Genomic DNA, 17,786 nt, shown 5'->3' with positions numbered 1-17,786 from the left:
GACATGAAAAATACGATTTTGTGGGGTAGCATTTTTGACTCGGAACTATACATCCATAATTTATTATGTGTAAAAAATTTAGCTTTAGCAGTTGATGTATTAAAATTTGTTCAGTTGTTAAGATTTCAATCAGATCTACGTGTTCTTTGTGTTGTCAGTCGAGATAATATATCTAGAGAAGTGTATACATCCAACTTTATTTGTAGATGGTCGACGTTTAGGATTAATGGGTTAGTAATTGTTGTTTTGGTCTTACTGTTTTGTTGTTGGTAACCTTAAGAATGAGATCGTGCAACAGTTGTGGTATATTAATGTGAGACTTATCATTTAAACTCATACAAATAGGGATTGGTATCAGATGAACCAGTTTACTACTAATATAAGTTTTGAGCAATAGAATATTTGAGTTAAAATTGATTTTCCTGGCAACGTATTACGTAAACGATCACATTGCACCAGCTATGCGAGTAAGTTCGAAGAAAGTGAGAAGTGGTCAAAGTAAGTTGTGCCATCAGCTTCCAGGTTTTCCATGTTGGTCTAGCTTCAATTGGCTCATGATTTCAACTATATAAAAATAAAGATTATTTCATTTTGTTCCGTCTAAATTGTTGAATTACCTTTATTTAAATCTATAAATGGAACTAATCGTATGAAATTTCTCTGTTATAATAACAATTCTTCACAACAGATATAATTCCTTGAATTTTTTTCTTAATTCTCATATATATTTGCCTGACATATTAACTATGTTCAACATTGCCACAAATCCATTTAGACATCTGTCAAGTCTAGGAGATTTTATGATATATTTATGTCTGGATTGTTGTAGAAAACAATCTTTATGCCATTATTCTAAACAATATAAGTACAGATATACAATAGCAATTATGTCATTTTAATCTATAGATTTTTCTAATAAAATAATTCAAATATCTTAAAGATATCAAGATAAACATCGGGTATTCTACTAACCATTCAATGATGCACCGGCTGTAGACATTTGAAATGCTAAATTTTCACCATAATCATCTCCTTTACTATGTTGTAAACAATTTATTGAAGCCAAATGTTCAGCCCACTTTTGAGAATCACTAGCCAGTTTTGAATCATAACTTATTTCTGGACAACCATGTAACGCTCTAAGTCTGAAATAAAAAACATTCTATGTGTATGATGGAGTGTGACAAAATCTCTTTACTGCTTAAACGAAACATAATCAATAATTTTAGAAATATTTAGGATTTTGTGAAGAATAAGTAACATCGTTGAGATAGTTATTGTATAGAGTGTTATTATGAACTGAAAATAGTGGAATTGTTGCGGAAGAACACTCAGGTGAGGATAACTAAATTTGCTATTTAAAGCCAAATTACAGAGTGATTTTGTAAAATTTGAAAACCAAATATTTAACATCTGATTTTCAGATCCACTAGTTGTCCTTTACATGCTTCACGATTCTTTCAATTCTGTCGTTATTACAATCAATTTCTGTTTCCCTTTCAGTCCCCCACCCAATCTAATCTTTTCAACCTTCTTTTGACAGGCATTCCAATCCTGATTTGTGTTACATACTACTTATATCTGTTAACATAAATAACATGCACCACAGCATGAACATTGTTACAAGAAACCCAATTGTAGAAACCGACTCTAGCTTGCTAAACTGCTGAAAGTAATATTCAACAAATAAATTATCAGAAGAGGGTTTTGTGGAGATTTTAGTAATTTTATGTAGTTGAAATCATAAGTCAATTGAAGCTAGACCATCATCAAAAACCTGGAAGCATTGGACGGCCGTTTCGTCCTATTGTGGGACTCCTAAGCAGTGCGCATCCACGATCCCACGTCACGAGATTCAAACACAAGACCCACCAGTCTCGCGCGCGAGCGCTTAACCACCAGACCACTGAGCTGGCCGGCATCCAACGGTGAAAATGTCCAACTTTTCCATGGTGAATTAGCTTCAATGGACTCATGATTTCAACTATATAAAAACAAAGAAATGTCAAGTAGAAGATAATTTAAGCGGTAGGAATGATTCAGTAATTGAATATAAAGCTGTTTAGACTTATTTAACTTTGATTTGAACAACCATATCTTTACAAATTTCAAACCTCCTCGAAATAAATTTACTAAGTGTCTGTTTGGAAAAAAGGATCAGAGTTAGATCGTCCTTGTGATTTATTCACCGAAATAGCTAAGTAAACTAATTTAATTGCTTTCATCTGATGTCATCAGCTCATCTATAAATGGATATATAAAGAGAAATTTATATAGCGCCTATTATTCATGCCTTCAAAACAATGTTTTCTTACACATTTTTCTTCATGGTTAAGCAATAATCAATAGTTAATCAAGGTGATATGAAGATGTATTGCTTATTCAACGTTCACCATGAAAAGGAGATCCAAATCTGCAAAACATATTTGAGTAAAGTTATTCCAATAGCATTCGAATCTTTACTTTGTTCAAACTATGAATTTTAATAAACAAGGTGAATATTCATAACTCCGGCTGTATCTCCTCCGTGGGCTGCTGCCTGTCCCAAGACCGGGTAAAAGAGGAGGATTCTTATTAGTGTGTATAATTTTTTTCAACATTCTTTTTCATCTGTGCCAAAATATCTTTTATTGGGTAACTTTGATTTGATATTACTAAGCTTTCTATATTTTCAACCAACCATATTTTTAATACAATTCAACATATTTCATTAAACTGGTTTATAATTGACAGTTTCTTAATCATAACCAGGTAAGATATGGTAGAGACTTATAACGAGGACATTTGCAATTGACAAGACCCATGGAACTATACAATCGTTAGGAATAATTCAAATGATTCTATTTGACAGTCTTTGATATTTTAAGATATGAGCCACAAATACTTTAGTCTCATAGTCAGTTCTTTATCCTCATTTATGGTTTAATTGAACATTTGGAAAGGTTATAATCTGTAATGATGAGTGTATATATTATTATACAGTAATTTATATTTTAATTGATTGGAACCTGTGAACCAATGTTCCATGCTATCTAAGAATCAGATAGATTAAATCTTCAAGATACTGAATCTTTCTAAGAAATGAAAACCCTAATCACCAACTATCAAACAGATAATTTACTACTTAGCTGTTTAGGTTGTGATTAGCCTCTTGTATTACTCAGAAATCTATCCACGTTTACAACAAGTTGTTACAAGTTTTAGGTTTCTCAGCGTAGCATCTCTGACTGTGCTATTTTTTATGTGAGTGTAAATCCAAAAGAGAGAATCACCTCCATTGAGATTGTAGATATACCTTAGTAGTCAAGGTCCTTGATCCAGGACTCTCTAACGTTTGCTCCCATCCATTTGACATAATGTCTAACTCTTCAACCGGTGACGACAACTAAACCAATCGAATTTGATCAGACTTGTGGGATTGCCAAGTGTGACATTATGAATCAAACAGTAATCAATCGTGCATTTGGAGTGAAGTCCAGTTGAAACTTTAAAAACACGTATAACAATTAAGAACTGTCATGAATATAACTGCAAAAGTTACCTTGCATCTATTTGTAAATATTAACTCTTTACACAAGCTACTTAAAAAATTAGAAAGTAGCTACCTGAATTTGGCTAAAAAACACATGGTTAACGTTAATCATTTGAAAATATTCCTTCAACTTAGATGAATCAGTTCAAATACGATAATATAGTGACAAACACAAAAAATTTGCATTTTCTTCAAACATCTTATGAACTAATTAGCACAGAAGACCTGCAAACAAATCTTGTAGTCTACATTTTCAATGAAAGTATCTTCAGGCAAAGTAAAGTATTTAAGTCATTTTACACTGTGGCTAACAGTCTTTCGCAAACTACTAACTTATGTGAAATCGTACTCTTCTTAAAAGATGGATTAAAAAGTCTATTTCTCAATATTCACATCTACTAGACATCTGATATACTATAGCGCTTTTCCTGCAACTTACGTAGATTTATATTATTCAATTGATTTATGACAAGAAAACTCATACAGAAAATGGTAAACGTTCATTGACTTCATCCGCTTTATTCAGCTACCGTTTGGGGGCCTTTCGTGATGTTAATGGTATGAGCACCACAAAAAAATAGACTAACATTGAAATGACTGAATTTGTTTACTTTTCAACGGCTTTTACTCGATTTTTTCTATGAATAACCCTTTGACCGTATCTGTACCTTCGTCCGGCAGTCAGGTACAACAAACACGACATTGGTTGAAACATTTGTTCTTCGATGTTCTTTCGTGTCAGGCAGGTTGATTGAATATTGTTAAGACCGAAAGCACTAAACAGAAAGTTTGGCTGACATCTTGCTGTCAAATGATTTTCAGGATGATGACAGCAAGGTTTTTATCTAAAGATAATCAGCTTTCCCAGCTCTGCTTCCTTTTTTGAAGGGGAGAGTAAAGTTATAAAAGTCAAAGCCTAAACCAAACACACTTCATTTTGTCGCATGGACCTGTATTTTTGAAGGTAAGACCTGAAAATTACGGAATTAATAGATCTAAAATCAGTTACATAGATGCCCTTTGTGACATTTGTAAATAGTTGTCTCTCAGAATCTGTGGTCATCATGATAATCACTAATCCAGTCTACTTCTCATGTACCTCAACAAAATCACTGACCTATGGGATGTGGAACCGGGGAAAGATACCTATCTATATACCACTGAAGGACTGAATTATTAATTATCATGACTCTCTTTTAACTAGTCAAGATTACATACGAAATTAAGGTTTTTTTCATAATCTGAAGAAATTAAGTCAAAGTATTTAATTTGTTTGAGTGATCCTCAGAAAGCATGTTTAAAGATAATCAAATATATATTCCTTAACCCGAATTCTGTTGCCTTACAATAAATATTCCGGAATATTCTGGAAAAATTGGAAACAAATATCTCATGGGTCTTTATAAAATAAGTAGAAATATACTTTAAGGGGTACCAGTTAGACAGAAAGTTATCGATTATTAACATTATTATTACATGTACTGAATAATATATATATATATATATATATACAAATGAATCATTTTAAGTTTTTAGTTTAGTAATGAGAACCTTAGATATTTTAGTTTAACATTCAATGTATTTTTGGACTTTTCACCACTTTACAGGTAAGTCTGCATAAAAAAAGAGCTTAGAAAACATGGAACTTTTAGACTACTGATTTATACAAAACAGTTATCCATTAGTTCAGTAGTTCTTCAAACTATATCGTTTCATTGTGAAATTCATCGTAATTTTGAATATTATCTTTACTAAACAGTTCATAATCACAATAAGCAATATGTAAGCTGACTTTTGTATCAAATAGTCCTTAATTCCATGATCATACTTGATTACATGTGTGGTGTGTGCTACTGATGTCGATAGATATAAGTAGTATGTATCATCAGTGGAAAGTAAAATGCCTGGTGGCAGAAGGTTAAGAAGATCAAAGAAAAGAGAACGAGAACAAAGAATGATTGGTGTGGAAACGAAGGAACAGTCAAGTTTGAGATAATTGATTGACAATTTACAAATGAAGTATTTACTGTATGATTCTCAGATTTTACCAAGATATTCTGTAATTTTGTATTGCGATACATTCGGTTGTTCCCTACATGTATTCTCGTTCAGTATACGTGTACTCTAGGATGTGTAGTGGATTGAATATATTAACCGATGATAGTGCATGATAAGCTATTCATATTACTATGATAACATAATTATTAGCTTAAAAATTAACCAAATTTTTTTGAGTCATTTATTGTTTATATGTTACTATTAGAATATGTACTGATTGATTATTTATTTTGATATGCTTGATGATATTACGAGTTCACCTTACTCGGTAAACAGAACGAAGGTCAAAGATACAGTGACACGATAGATTAATTCTAATCCGTTGTCATCAGCCTTGCTAACTAGATCAAGAAATCTTGATGAGTCATACAGAATGTATTCTACTAGCACTCAGAAAAGACGAGGTCATTAAGCACACAAATCAAGCTTATTTATACAATAATAGAAACGCCCTTGGGAGAGCCACATAATAGCATACTACAGAAATTCCATCAACCAATGTTAGTCAAGGATTTCCAAGTGGGAAATTGAAGCCATAGGTCAACTTAGCGTCATATTTTCAGAATAAAATTACAAAATTAAAACCTTTTCCAAATGAGCTCTGGAGATCTAACATTCTCAACAGATTTTTATGTTACATAGAAGCAGATATGAAAAGGATGAATGTTAACTGGAAAGAACTGGAAAGGATTGCCCAGGACAGAGTTGGGTGGAGAATACTGGTGAGCGGCCTATGCTCATCCACCAGGGGTAACAGGCGTAAGTAAGTAAGTATGTGTTACTCTACAATATCTTTTAACATTTCTATAATAACTTCAGTACAAGAATTGAGTTTATTATATGATATGAAACCGTAATTTCTCTATTTCTGTTTTGTTTGGATAAACCAGCAAGATCATACAATCACTGTATAAGTTATTTGTCAATAAAGAAATATGTTCAATTAAAGGATAGCCAAAGCATTTTCATGAAACGTTATCATGAAGTGATCTACACAAAATATACAGCTTTTATATTATTAACGATCGATTACTCTACGCTATAAATCAAATCTCTAATAAAAATAATTAATATTTTCAGTTAGTTAATCAACAGAAGATTCCCGCTAACTTCAAAAAAGAATCTTTCAAGAGAATTCATGTCATCAACTTGAATATGTACTGAATACATGCTGAAATTTTCTTATTAAGATGATTAGTTTATCTACAAAATTTACCATAATATATATCTGAAAAGTAGTCAATTAATCCTCTATATTGATTTTCTTTTGTTTTCAAGAATATCATTCAATTGAAATTATTGATTATCGATTTTTTTTATGGTAAAGTGATTTTTTTTTGTTTTTTTTTTCTAATTTCAATATTCGATAAGTATTATATAATGTTTGAGAAAGAAATCAATACTTTGATTAATTGATTAAATTTGTATATTTAGATCCAAATTTTGATTTGTTATTTGACTATAAGGAATAATCAATCGATATATTGAATTTAGGAAATAAAATAATTATTATGAATATTATATAGTTGAAATCATGAGTCAATTGAAGCTAGACCAACAAGGAAAACCTGGAAGCAATGAACGGCCGTTTCGTCCTATTGTGAGACTCCTCAGCAGTGCGCATCCACAATCCCGCCTCACGAGATTCGAACCAATGGTGGTCTAGCTTCAATTGACTGATGATTTCAACTATACAAAAATTACTAAAATCTCCACAAAACCCCCTTCTAATAATGATCATATGCACACTAGTGTCTGGTACCATGAGGTATTTCATGCAGTTCTAGTGAGAAGCAGTAACCATTGGAATTCAACCAGGTCTGTTGGGAGATATCAACTCACTGAAGAAAATGGTGAATGATTGCTCAATTTCGTGGATTGGTTGAAGTTAGACATTAACACTGTTGGATGCCGGTTTAAAGGTCTAGTGGGTCAGTGCTCGCGTGCGAGACGGATATATCCTGGGTTTGAATCTCGTGAGGCGGGATGGTGGATGCGCACTGCTGAGGAGTCTCGCAGTGGAACGAAACGGCCGTCCAGTGCTTCAAGGTTTTTCATAGTGGTCCAGCTTCAATTGACTCATGATTTCAACTATATAAAATTACTAAAATCTCCCCAAAACCCCCATTTTATTATGAATATCATTAGAAATAAGGGTTTGAATAATGTCATTATTGATAAACAGAACTGAATTCTTTATTATGTCTTTATTGGTGTATGTGGATTATGTGTAGATAACCCAGATATGACCATTTCGTCATATGTTTTTAAGAACAGATATATTGTGGCTATCAATGGGATCCAGGATATATGTATCGTGTTACCTGGGACTCGTTAGTTGAATATACCTACATCATAGTGTTATTATTAATATTTAAACTGTAACTCAATGGTTTTCGTTTTAAACATGGAAGCTTTCTCGAAATGAATCAGTTCATTCATTATCGTCTGACAAATAGAAATCACATAGATTTAGGTAACTATCTTTAATAATGACAAGAATTCGGATTTCTTCAGGAATTACATTCATATAAATCTACAAACAATAGAAACTTCTACTTATGCCTTGTGTCTGTATTAGTAAATAAACAGATGAAGATATTTCCATCAGTTTCTGTCGAAAGCATCATCATATTATTCATGATGTGTAAAATCAATATTTCTGTTCCCAACTATTACCGCTTTTTATTGCTAAATAATGTTGTTTTTTTTTCATTGAATTAATCAGGTCAAAACTATGGGAAAACAATCCACAAAACCCCTTCTGAAAAACAATCATTATTTACATCTAGTTTATCCGATCGAAACAAATAAGATGCCTTATTATATACATATAGACTTTGTGTGAACAAAAAAATTATTGGGAAAAAAATATTTTCATAGAAACGATCATAAAAGTTGATGTTGCTATCGAAACTAACTTTTTAAAAGTTAATTAATGTTTCGATAAATGATTTATTTCTTTAATATTTTCAAATTAAACAAATTTATGAGTATAAATAGAAGATGGTAGGATAAGTACAGCATAGGATAGTGGAGAAGATTTATAGCTCAAGTGGATGATTTTGATGAGAGATACAACCAAAATAAAGAAAGTAAACAATGATAGGTTTAAGGTCAACAAGAATCAATCAACATTGAGGTGTACAGGAAAAGCTGTGAGCCATATGTGGAGAAATTCGAACACTTCACTCTTGGCTGAAGTTTGTGCTGATGACATCGTTCAGAAGAACGATGGAAACTCCATGACTAAACTATTCATCTTAGAGAACAAAATTCAACCAACAGCATAAAATATTTTTAAGAATCCAATTTTACACCTAACTAAAATTGCTTGTGAATACTAAGTATGTACTTTGACTTCATAATTCTAGGAAGTGAATAAAGTGTTCTATTTGATAACCTATCATTTCATGTTCTTCTGAAACCGAGTTCAAGAAGTACTTTGATTAATGACTTGGTAGTAGTTAAGATTCTTTTTTTCTAGTCATTATTGTTGTTCGAGTTCTATCGATCAAGTTTTAGTGTGACTGTGAGTCTAGGTGACTCAAAGTCCTACAGTATATCTGGTGTTAAATGACTGAAAGTAACTGTCAGTAGACACTGGATCTAGGTTCCGTGTCAGTCGATACACGTCGACAAGCCGTACATCAACTCTTGAGGGAACTGATATTTCCTATAGGATTCAAACCCCGGCTACTTGGTTTCGCAGTCTGAGACGATAAAACTATGATATTCAGACCGCGATTGACCTCAATAGAAAGTCCACAGTCTCCAATCTTACAGACCAATCTACTCTTTAGCTTTTACCCCTTTGATCCAAACAATTACTGTTGATTAAATTAACTAAGATCCCCTGAATTAAAAATAACAACTTTAAGTCAGCTTCATGAAAATGAATCGTTCTGACCATAAAAACTAATGATTTATCCATTAAACAAATGAAAATTACTATCTGACGTTCTGTATTAAGATAAATTATGAAAGATAATTTTTCATTTGTTATTTGATTGAAACTTTATAATCGTTACCTTTTGATTTACATAACGATTACTTCATTCTAGCGTATAATTTAAATTCTCTATAAATGCGTGGCGATCAAAACAATGAGTAACTAAGCAGTAGATGAATGAGATATTTTCATTGTAAATGAAATTATCTTATTAGTAATGTTATAAACGAGAACACCAGTGGGGACAAACAGATATATTTGAATACAAAATTACAGTACCGCTTAGTAAACTATGAAAATCATACAATAAAAACTTCATTTGTGAAGTGTTAATCAATTGTCTCAAACTTTATCGTCCCTTCATTTCCATATTAGTCACATCCTGCTCTCATTCTCTTCTCTTCAATCTCCTCAATTGTCTACCTTCGGGCATTCCACTTTCGACTGGTATTACATACTACTTATATCTATCGACATCATTAGCACACACCACACTACCATTATCTTTGACTTAGTAACTGCATATTAGCACAATAATACAAGAGTTGTTTATTTGATTTTTCGCTTTATAAAAAAACGCGTTTTGTTTCAACATCAACAAATTTATTCTTAAAAGTGAAATACATAAATATGCTGATTTTATTAGTCAGCTGAACTATTTTCCGACCTGGTAATTAACAGTTTATAAAACATTTGTTATTATTCCAAAGTAAATATACAATGATAATGCATTGGTTGTTTCGATCAAATTCTCAACTACATAAACAGAAACAGTTTTTAATTAGTTTATTGTATAAATGAAATGAGAACATTGTCAGTGTTACTATGGAGTGTGCTAATGATGTCGATAGATATAAGTAGTATGTAATACCAGTCGAAAGTGGAATGCCCGAAGGTAGACAATTGAGGAGATTGAAGAGAAGAGAATGAGAGCAGGATGTGACTAACATGGAAATGAAGGAACGATAAAGTCTGAGACAATTGAATAACATTTTGCAGATGAATTTTTTACTGTATGATTTTCATAGTTTACTAAGCGGTACTGTAATTTTGTATTCAAATATATCTGTTTGTCCCCACAAGTGTTCTCGTTTACAACAGTATGACCTAAAATAAATGTCTGTCGATTAACGTTGCTAAAGACCTCACCTCAGAGACGTAGGAAAATTAACAAATTGTAAAGCAAATGATGTGAAATAATACTAACGGCAATAAAAAAGTAAGCATGAAAAGTACGATTCAAAATGAACAGATTATTTCATAGAAGAAAAAACTGGAAATGACACTTGATGTAAAATTTTGTTGAAGATAGCGCATTAACGAAATTACGTATTGTGACTAAAAACAACCATAAATACTATGTCTGAAGAGATTACGAGATCACCTAAATCTGCGAACGAAACGAAGACTCAGCGACACAATGACAAGATAAGTTAACTATTCTGACGAGTTCCAGGCTCGCTAACTTGAGGGAGAAGTCTAAATTCGGGAGAGAGAAAGTGTATTCCACAAGCAGCCAGAAGCATGAATAACAACAAACACAACACTAATGCATGTGTACAACATAAAACTGTCCTTGGGAAACGTCACAAAACAACATACTAAAAGATACAACGAACCAATGGCATTTAGGGTCCTTCAAAGTGGGGAATACAATTTGAAGGTAAACGTAGGCGCATTTGGCTCGAAAACAGGAGATTCAAATTTCCAAAATAAAGTCACAAAAATAAATAATCTACGTTCACAATTTACAATATCAGAAGATTCAACTACCTCAAAAATTAGTTCCTTCCCAATACAACTTCACTGAGACCAATTTTGCATCATGTGACCCAAAATTTCAAATCATTAATTAATTAATTGAATACATTAATCATTGGATCCCTACATTAATTCTAACAAAAAAACTAATGAACCAAACACCACCGAAATCTAAGATGTAAGTATTAGGTCGAGGAAGAGAATTGACAACCATAACAGCTAATCATTCAATGATCAAAAATACAAGCTTTTGTTATTGAGGAATGACATATAGTTTTGTATAATCACACTATATCAATAGATTCAACTACCAGAATATAGAAAAATGGGGCAAATTTATAAATTAGATTATCTATAATTAGCTATATATACATCAAATCTTTGAAATCCATGGAAATAAGTTGTTACTACAGGTGGGTTTGTGGAGACTGTTGAATTTCATATTTTACATTCTATACTAATCTTAGTTGGACAACCATTAAACCCAAGGTGAAAGCGAATATCTGTTTCACTTTAGTATCGAAATCCTCAGCATTGAGCATTCACGACCCCAACCAGGGATTGAATGCAAGATCTCTAAGTCTCCTGGTGAACGTTTCACATTTAAATCATTGACCTGGAATACAATGGTTTACGCATTAAACTTTAATTTTTTGGATGTGCATTCTGGAAGAGTTCTATATTAAGATGAAACAGCTGTTCAACATTTCCTGCTTTTCAATAGCGGCCTAAATGAAGTCGGTAGATGATGTAAACTATGAAGATTGATTACTTCAATTAACTTTATAGTTCTTACCAACTTTCATTTATGAATAATGACTCTCTAAAAAGTACTTGAAATTACTCTACTGTTACAATTATTCAAAATATTTTTCAGTAAATAACAATGATCTATTATTCTTTAGGTAGTTGAGTGTTCACTTTCAAAAACGACAAGTTCCTTCAACTACTATATTATGATTTCATCGAATGTATCATAATCTCAATTCTCATACCAATTTTCATACCGAATCAAAACATCACTGTTATCGTGAACTCGAAATAAAGTTCATTAAACAAATAGACTATATTGATTGATGTTAATTCCAGAACAATAGCTTTTTATGTAGCTGAAAATCATGAGTCATTTGAAGCTAGACCACCATGGAAAACCTGTAAGCACTGGGACGGCCGTTTCGTCCTATTGTGGGATTCCTCAGCAGTGCGCATCAATGATCCTGCAGGTCGACTCTAGAGGATCCCACCCTATCAGTCTCGCGCGCAAACTCTTAACCACTAGACCACTGAGCCGGCATCCAACGTTGTTAGTGTCTAACTTCAACCAATCCAAGAAATTGAGCAACCATTCACCAATTGTCTTCAGTGAGTTGATATCTTCCAACAGACCTGGTCGAACTCCACTGGTTACTGCTTCTCACTAGAACTCCAGGGAATAACTCATGGAGTCAGTCACTAGTGAGCACATGATCATTATAAGAAGAGAGTTTAGTGGAGACTGATAGGTCCTGTTTTCGAATCTTGCGAGTCGGGATCGTGGATGCGCACTGCTGAGAATTCCCACAATAGAACGAAACGGCCATTCAGTGCTTCCAGGTTTTCCATGGTGGTCTAGCTTCAATTGACTCATGATTTCAACTATATAAAATTACTAAAATCTCCACAAAACCCCCTTCTGATAATAATTTTTTTACTAATATTTTTTATATGAAATAAGATGTATAAATGAATATCATATTAGGTACAACTGACAGATTAAAATGTTTGTCACCTAAGTAAACTGCAGAGTAATTTCTCATAACTTAATCTTCTTCATAGTGTATTTAAAGCAGTTCTAGTAAACCATTTATTGAAATTGTTTTTTACTACAATAAATTTATTTTAATCTAGTATAATATTGGTATACTAGAAGCTAAATGGATAACGTGATGACGTTTGAAGCTAACGTTACCGAATTCGAGTCCTAGACTGAACATGAACTCGGATTCAGGTACATTCAGTCAAGCAGTCCCAAATAGGACGAAATGTGAATCCTGGATTCCACTGCTAACCACCATCCATCTTTACTTATAATGCTTGTGAATTAAGGCAATGTCGAGACAATACCCATATATGTCAATAAGAGACTGATCAATTGTAATTCCAAAAGATCAATAGGATGATTCAAACAAACAATACAAAAAATAGATAGTAATTTAGTATTATTTGTTCAATTTACCCTGTACCCAATTAGACAAAAACAGTCAATTATAAACAGACTTCAGGTTTTTAATTTCATCGAATGATTTGATAATAAGGTAGATTAGAATGTTCGAGAAAATGCTAAATTTCACAACTTCATTAAGACAGAAAAATATCAGATCTAAGTGAATTTTGTAATTTTAGCCATAACTTGGTACCTTAACAGGTAAACCATAAACCAAACTGTAGTTAACTAGAACATGAGTGGAGACAATCGAATGTGTTTAAGCACAAATTACAGACTATCTCATTAAACTCTGATAACTTTACAATGAACAGTTAATTTGCAAAATAACAACCAACTGTCTCAATCTTCACTGTTCCTTCTGTAAATATCAGTTCATTTTCTCTAATTTCATTATTCATGCATTTTCCCACCAATTGCACCTCATTTCAGTTCTTTCCTTATCGGTCTTCTGCCAAAATACATTCTATGACTGACACTCACCATATACTACTTATATGGATATAAGTAGACCATACTACAGAACTTTGCCGGTAAGAATACTAAGATATTAAACAACAATTTATTTGACACTTTCAATAATTCAAAGTGACATATGAATATAATACTTGTTAGATGATTTATTTACAGTCAGATTTGCATAGATTAAACCGAGTAGTACTTGACATTCATTAGTCATTAGTTTACAGAATACACTTAAATATCCAATACTATAAAGTTAATCATCTAAAATCAACGGATATAAGTAATATGATTAGATATCATAGAAATTTGTAAAAAAAATAAATCAATATCGTATGTAAATCATACTTGAAATAGTTAAGTCCTTACTTATCCTAACAGGAATAATAGTGTATTTAAGTACTACTGAAATATTTGTAAAGAGTTAAGAAATCGTTTGAAGGAACGAAACTTCAACCAATAGATCTTAGGTTATAGTTTAAGAGTTTATCTGTTTTAATTGAAGTAACTCGCTATCTGGAAACGATTAATTAAAGATTGGTTAGATTAAACTTAATTGTTTCTAAAGCTAATAAGCTTTGAAAGTCCCACCTGTTTTTGATATGCTTTCAGTAAAATAATGAATACAACTATAAGCAAAGATAGATGATGGCTAGTAGGGTAATACAGGACGCACGTTTCGTCCTACTTGTGACTTGTAATCTGGATGTTCCAGCATTTCAAAGTTGCTGTTCACCCCAGGACTCGAACGCGGTACCATTCGCTCCAAATGACATTGCGTTAGGACAAAACGCTCGTCTTGGATTCCACTACTAATCACCATCTAACTTTGCTTATATTGTTTGTGACTTATGGCAATCCTCACAGTACGGATATATGTCAATAAGAGACTGATCGATTGCAATCCTAAAAGTCAGTGGGAAGATTCAAACAACCAATACAAAAATAAAATAATTAATACAAATGTTTAAAAAGTTTAAGAATAATGACTACTCAGAAGGGATTTTGTGGAGATTTCAGTATTTTCATAGTTGAAATCATGAGTCAATTGAAGCTAAACCACCATGGAAAACCTAGAGATAAGAACTCACTGAAGACAATTGGTGAACGGTTGCTCGAACTTCATGGATTGGTTGAAGTTAGACATTAACACCGTTGGATACCGGCAAGTTCAGTGGTCTATCGGTTAAGTGCTGGTAGGTCCCGGGTTCGAATTTCGCTCGCGAGGCGGGATCGTGGATGCGCACTGTTGAGGAGTCCCATAATAGGACGAAACAGCCGTCCAGTGCTTCCAGGTTTTCCATGGTGGTCTAGCTTCAATTGACTCATGATTTTAAATATGAAAATAATAACTACATAAATGAAGCACTTAGAATTCTAAAAGATTCTTTAAATAAGTAATAATTGGGATAAAGATATAAATTAAAACTGCGACTATCTCATGACCTAAATTCGTTGTTAAAAATAAAACTTTGTATATAGAACTAGATACAGTTAAAGGGTCGATTTTACCATTTAATGTTTTTCTGATCGATATATTTTATTCCATAAAATAAATAATATTTAATTGAATTTACTATTTTTAAAAGTATGTAAGTCATCTGTATATACACTTGTAGTTACAAGGTTTCTCTAATTTTATAATTTCAACGTTACATCATAGACTTTTATCAATACAATTAGGTATCATTGATAGTCTAAAAGCACTGGACAACTGCTTTGTGTCCAGTAAGAGACTCCTCAGTAGTGTACATTCATGACCCACCAACCAGGAACTGAACCCAGGACTTTCGATCTTTCATGAGAACGCTTTATTTTCAGACTACTGATCCAACACTAGATGGTGTACATATTTAATTTAAATCAATCTATTGTGATGCTCGAAAATCTTCGATTGTCTTCTGTGAGTACCTTCCTCATACCGAAAACGGTTAAACTCTACTGGTCTCTGCTTCTCACTGGAAGTCTGGAAATTTCCTCTTAAAGGTAGTTATCAGTGAGTACATGATAATTATTGGTAGAGAAATTATGGAGATTACTGAATGTGATTGAAATCACGAACAATGGCCACAAATTCCATACTGATAAAAATAGTAATGTAGAATAAATCTTTTTATGTTTTTTCCTTGTTTATACTAAAGATATAAAGTTTTATACAGTTCATTTTTACACAAGCCAGTTGCTATCTAGACTCAGTTGTAATTAGGATAACACGTTGAGGTTTGAAGCGTGGGTTTGAGTCCCGGAACGACTATCAATTTGGATGTGGATACATCCAGCTGGCGAGTGACAAAATGTAAACAAAAATGGAAACTTGTCCTTACAAACTTTTTATGATCAAATTCACAACGAACGTAATTACTTATTCTTCATTGTCATAGAAAATGCAGATGAGAGTCCCTAAAATTTCAATTTTCGTGCCATCATTTAGCTCATATTCAGATTCCACTGCTAGCCACGTTCCATCTATTCTGTATGTGAACTTGTGTCACAATGACTATATCAAGGCAACGCAACCGAAACTGATCAAATTTCAGTCGAAATATCAGCAACTGGACAATGAAAAACATTACAAGTTAAAATAATGTCAATATTTAGTTAGTAATTTCCTAATAAATGCACCGCAGTAACTGGTTACTATTTGGATCCTGTTCGCAGCATAGGACTTCTCTATTAGTCTGAAAGTTTTCTAAAACCCACCTCGGTGACTGAAAATTAAATCCGTTAACCAGTAAATCATAATCTCAATTACGTAACTCTTATTACAATTGTATCATTGAAAATTATTAAAAAATGAAAATATTTCTCAGAAACCCAACCAACAATTAAAAAATCATGCTAGACTTAAGGTTTCTGGTCATAGGTATCCTCTAAGCGTTGGTCATAGTCCGTGGAAAGAGCAAGTCATAAATATTGAAGTTAAGCATAGAGTATTTGACAAAGATGGAAAATTATTTGATAAGGTTGTAAACCTTCAATAACTGTAGTAGCTCAAATAACTGTTATATATGCTGTACTGATGTCGACCACGACGAACGACGCCAGCTATTACATAAGTAGTTTAGAAGGAAACTAGGGGCAGCCGAACAAAGACGTCAGTTCATTAAGTCAACAACTGTTGTTTTGAATCATATGGATAAAACATACATTGTGGAAATCATCGAACTGCATCACGAAGGAAGCTCTTACTTGGAATCCTGAAGGGAAGAGGAAAAGCGGAATACCAAGGAACACATTGCGTCGGGAATTGGATAAAGAAATGAAAAGAATGAATAGCATCAAGAAACTAGTGGAAAGGATTGTCCAGGACAGAGTTGGATAGAGAATGCTAGTGGTCAGCCTATGCTCCTCTATGAGGAGTAATAAGCATAAACCAATAAGTAATTATAATAGACTCAAACACTTTTGTTTAAGCGAAAACCTTATCAATAATTAAATTCATTCAGTATTGTTTGTTTGAATCTTCCCATCGATTTGTTAGGACTGCAACTGGTCAGCCCCTAATTGGCATATGTGCATACTGTGCGCATTGCCTCGATATAGCCTTAATTCACAAGCATGGTAAACAGAGATGGATAGTGGCTAGCAGTGGAATCCAGGACGCGAGTTTCGTCCCATCGCACAAGCAAGTGGCTATCAGGACTCAGTGACCGAGTGGATAACACGATGGCGTTTGAAGCGAAAGGTACTGGGTTCGAGTCCCAGAGTGAACATCAACAAATCTGAGATGAAGGTATATCCAGCTAACGAGTCCCAAATAGGACGAAACGCGCGTCAAACTGGATTCCACTGCTAGCCACTATCCATCTTCTGTTTAC

General features: G+C 33.0%; 1 protein-coding gene across 1 annotated transcript in view; it reads right to left on the bottom strand.

The window, feature by feature from the left end:
- Positions 1–17,786, bottom strand: part of Smp_124070 (venom allergen-like (VAL) 16 protein) — a 25,293-nt gene that overhangs the window by 5,827 nt on the left and 1,680 nt on the right. The window contains exon 2 of the mRNA XM_018793123.1: positions 973–1,145. Within this exon, the coding sequence (XP_018647667.1) occupies positions 973–1,145 (173 nt within the window). The remainder of the gene's footprint in view (positions 1–972; positions 1,146–17,786) is intronic.

This window comes from Schistosoma mansoni, chromosome 1 (genome assembly GCF_000237925.1).
Source record: "Schistosoma mansoni strain Puerto Rico chromosome 1, complete genome".
Taxonomy (NCBI): domain Eukaryota; kingdom Metazoa; phylum Platyhelminthes; class Trematoda; order Strigeidida; family Schistosomatidae; genus Schistosoma; species Schistosoma mansoni.
Note: the sequence above shows the minus strand (reverse complement) of the source record. Positions and strands in the feature narration are given on the sequence as shown.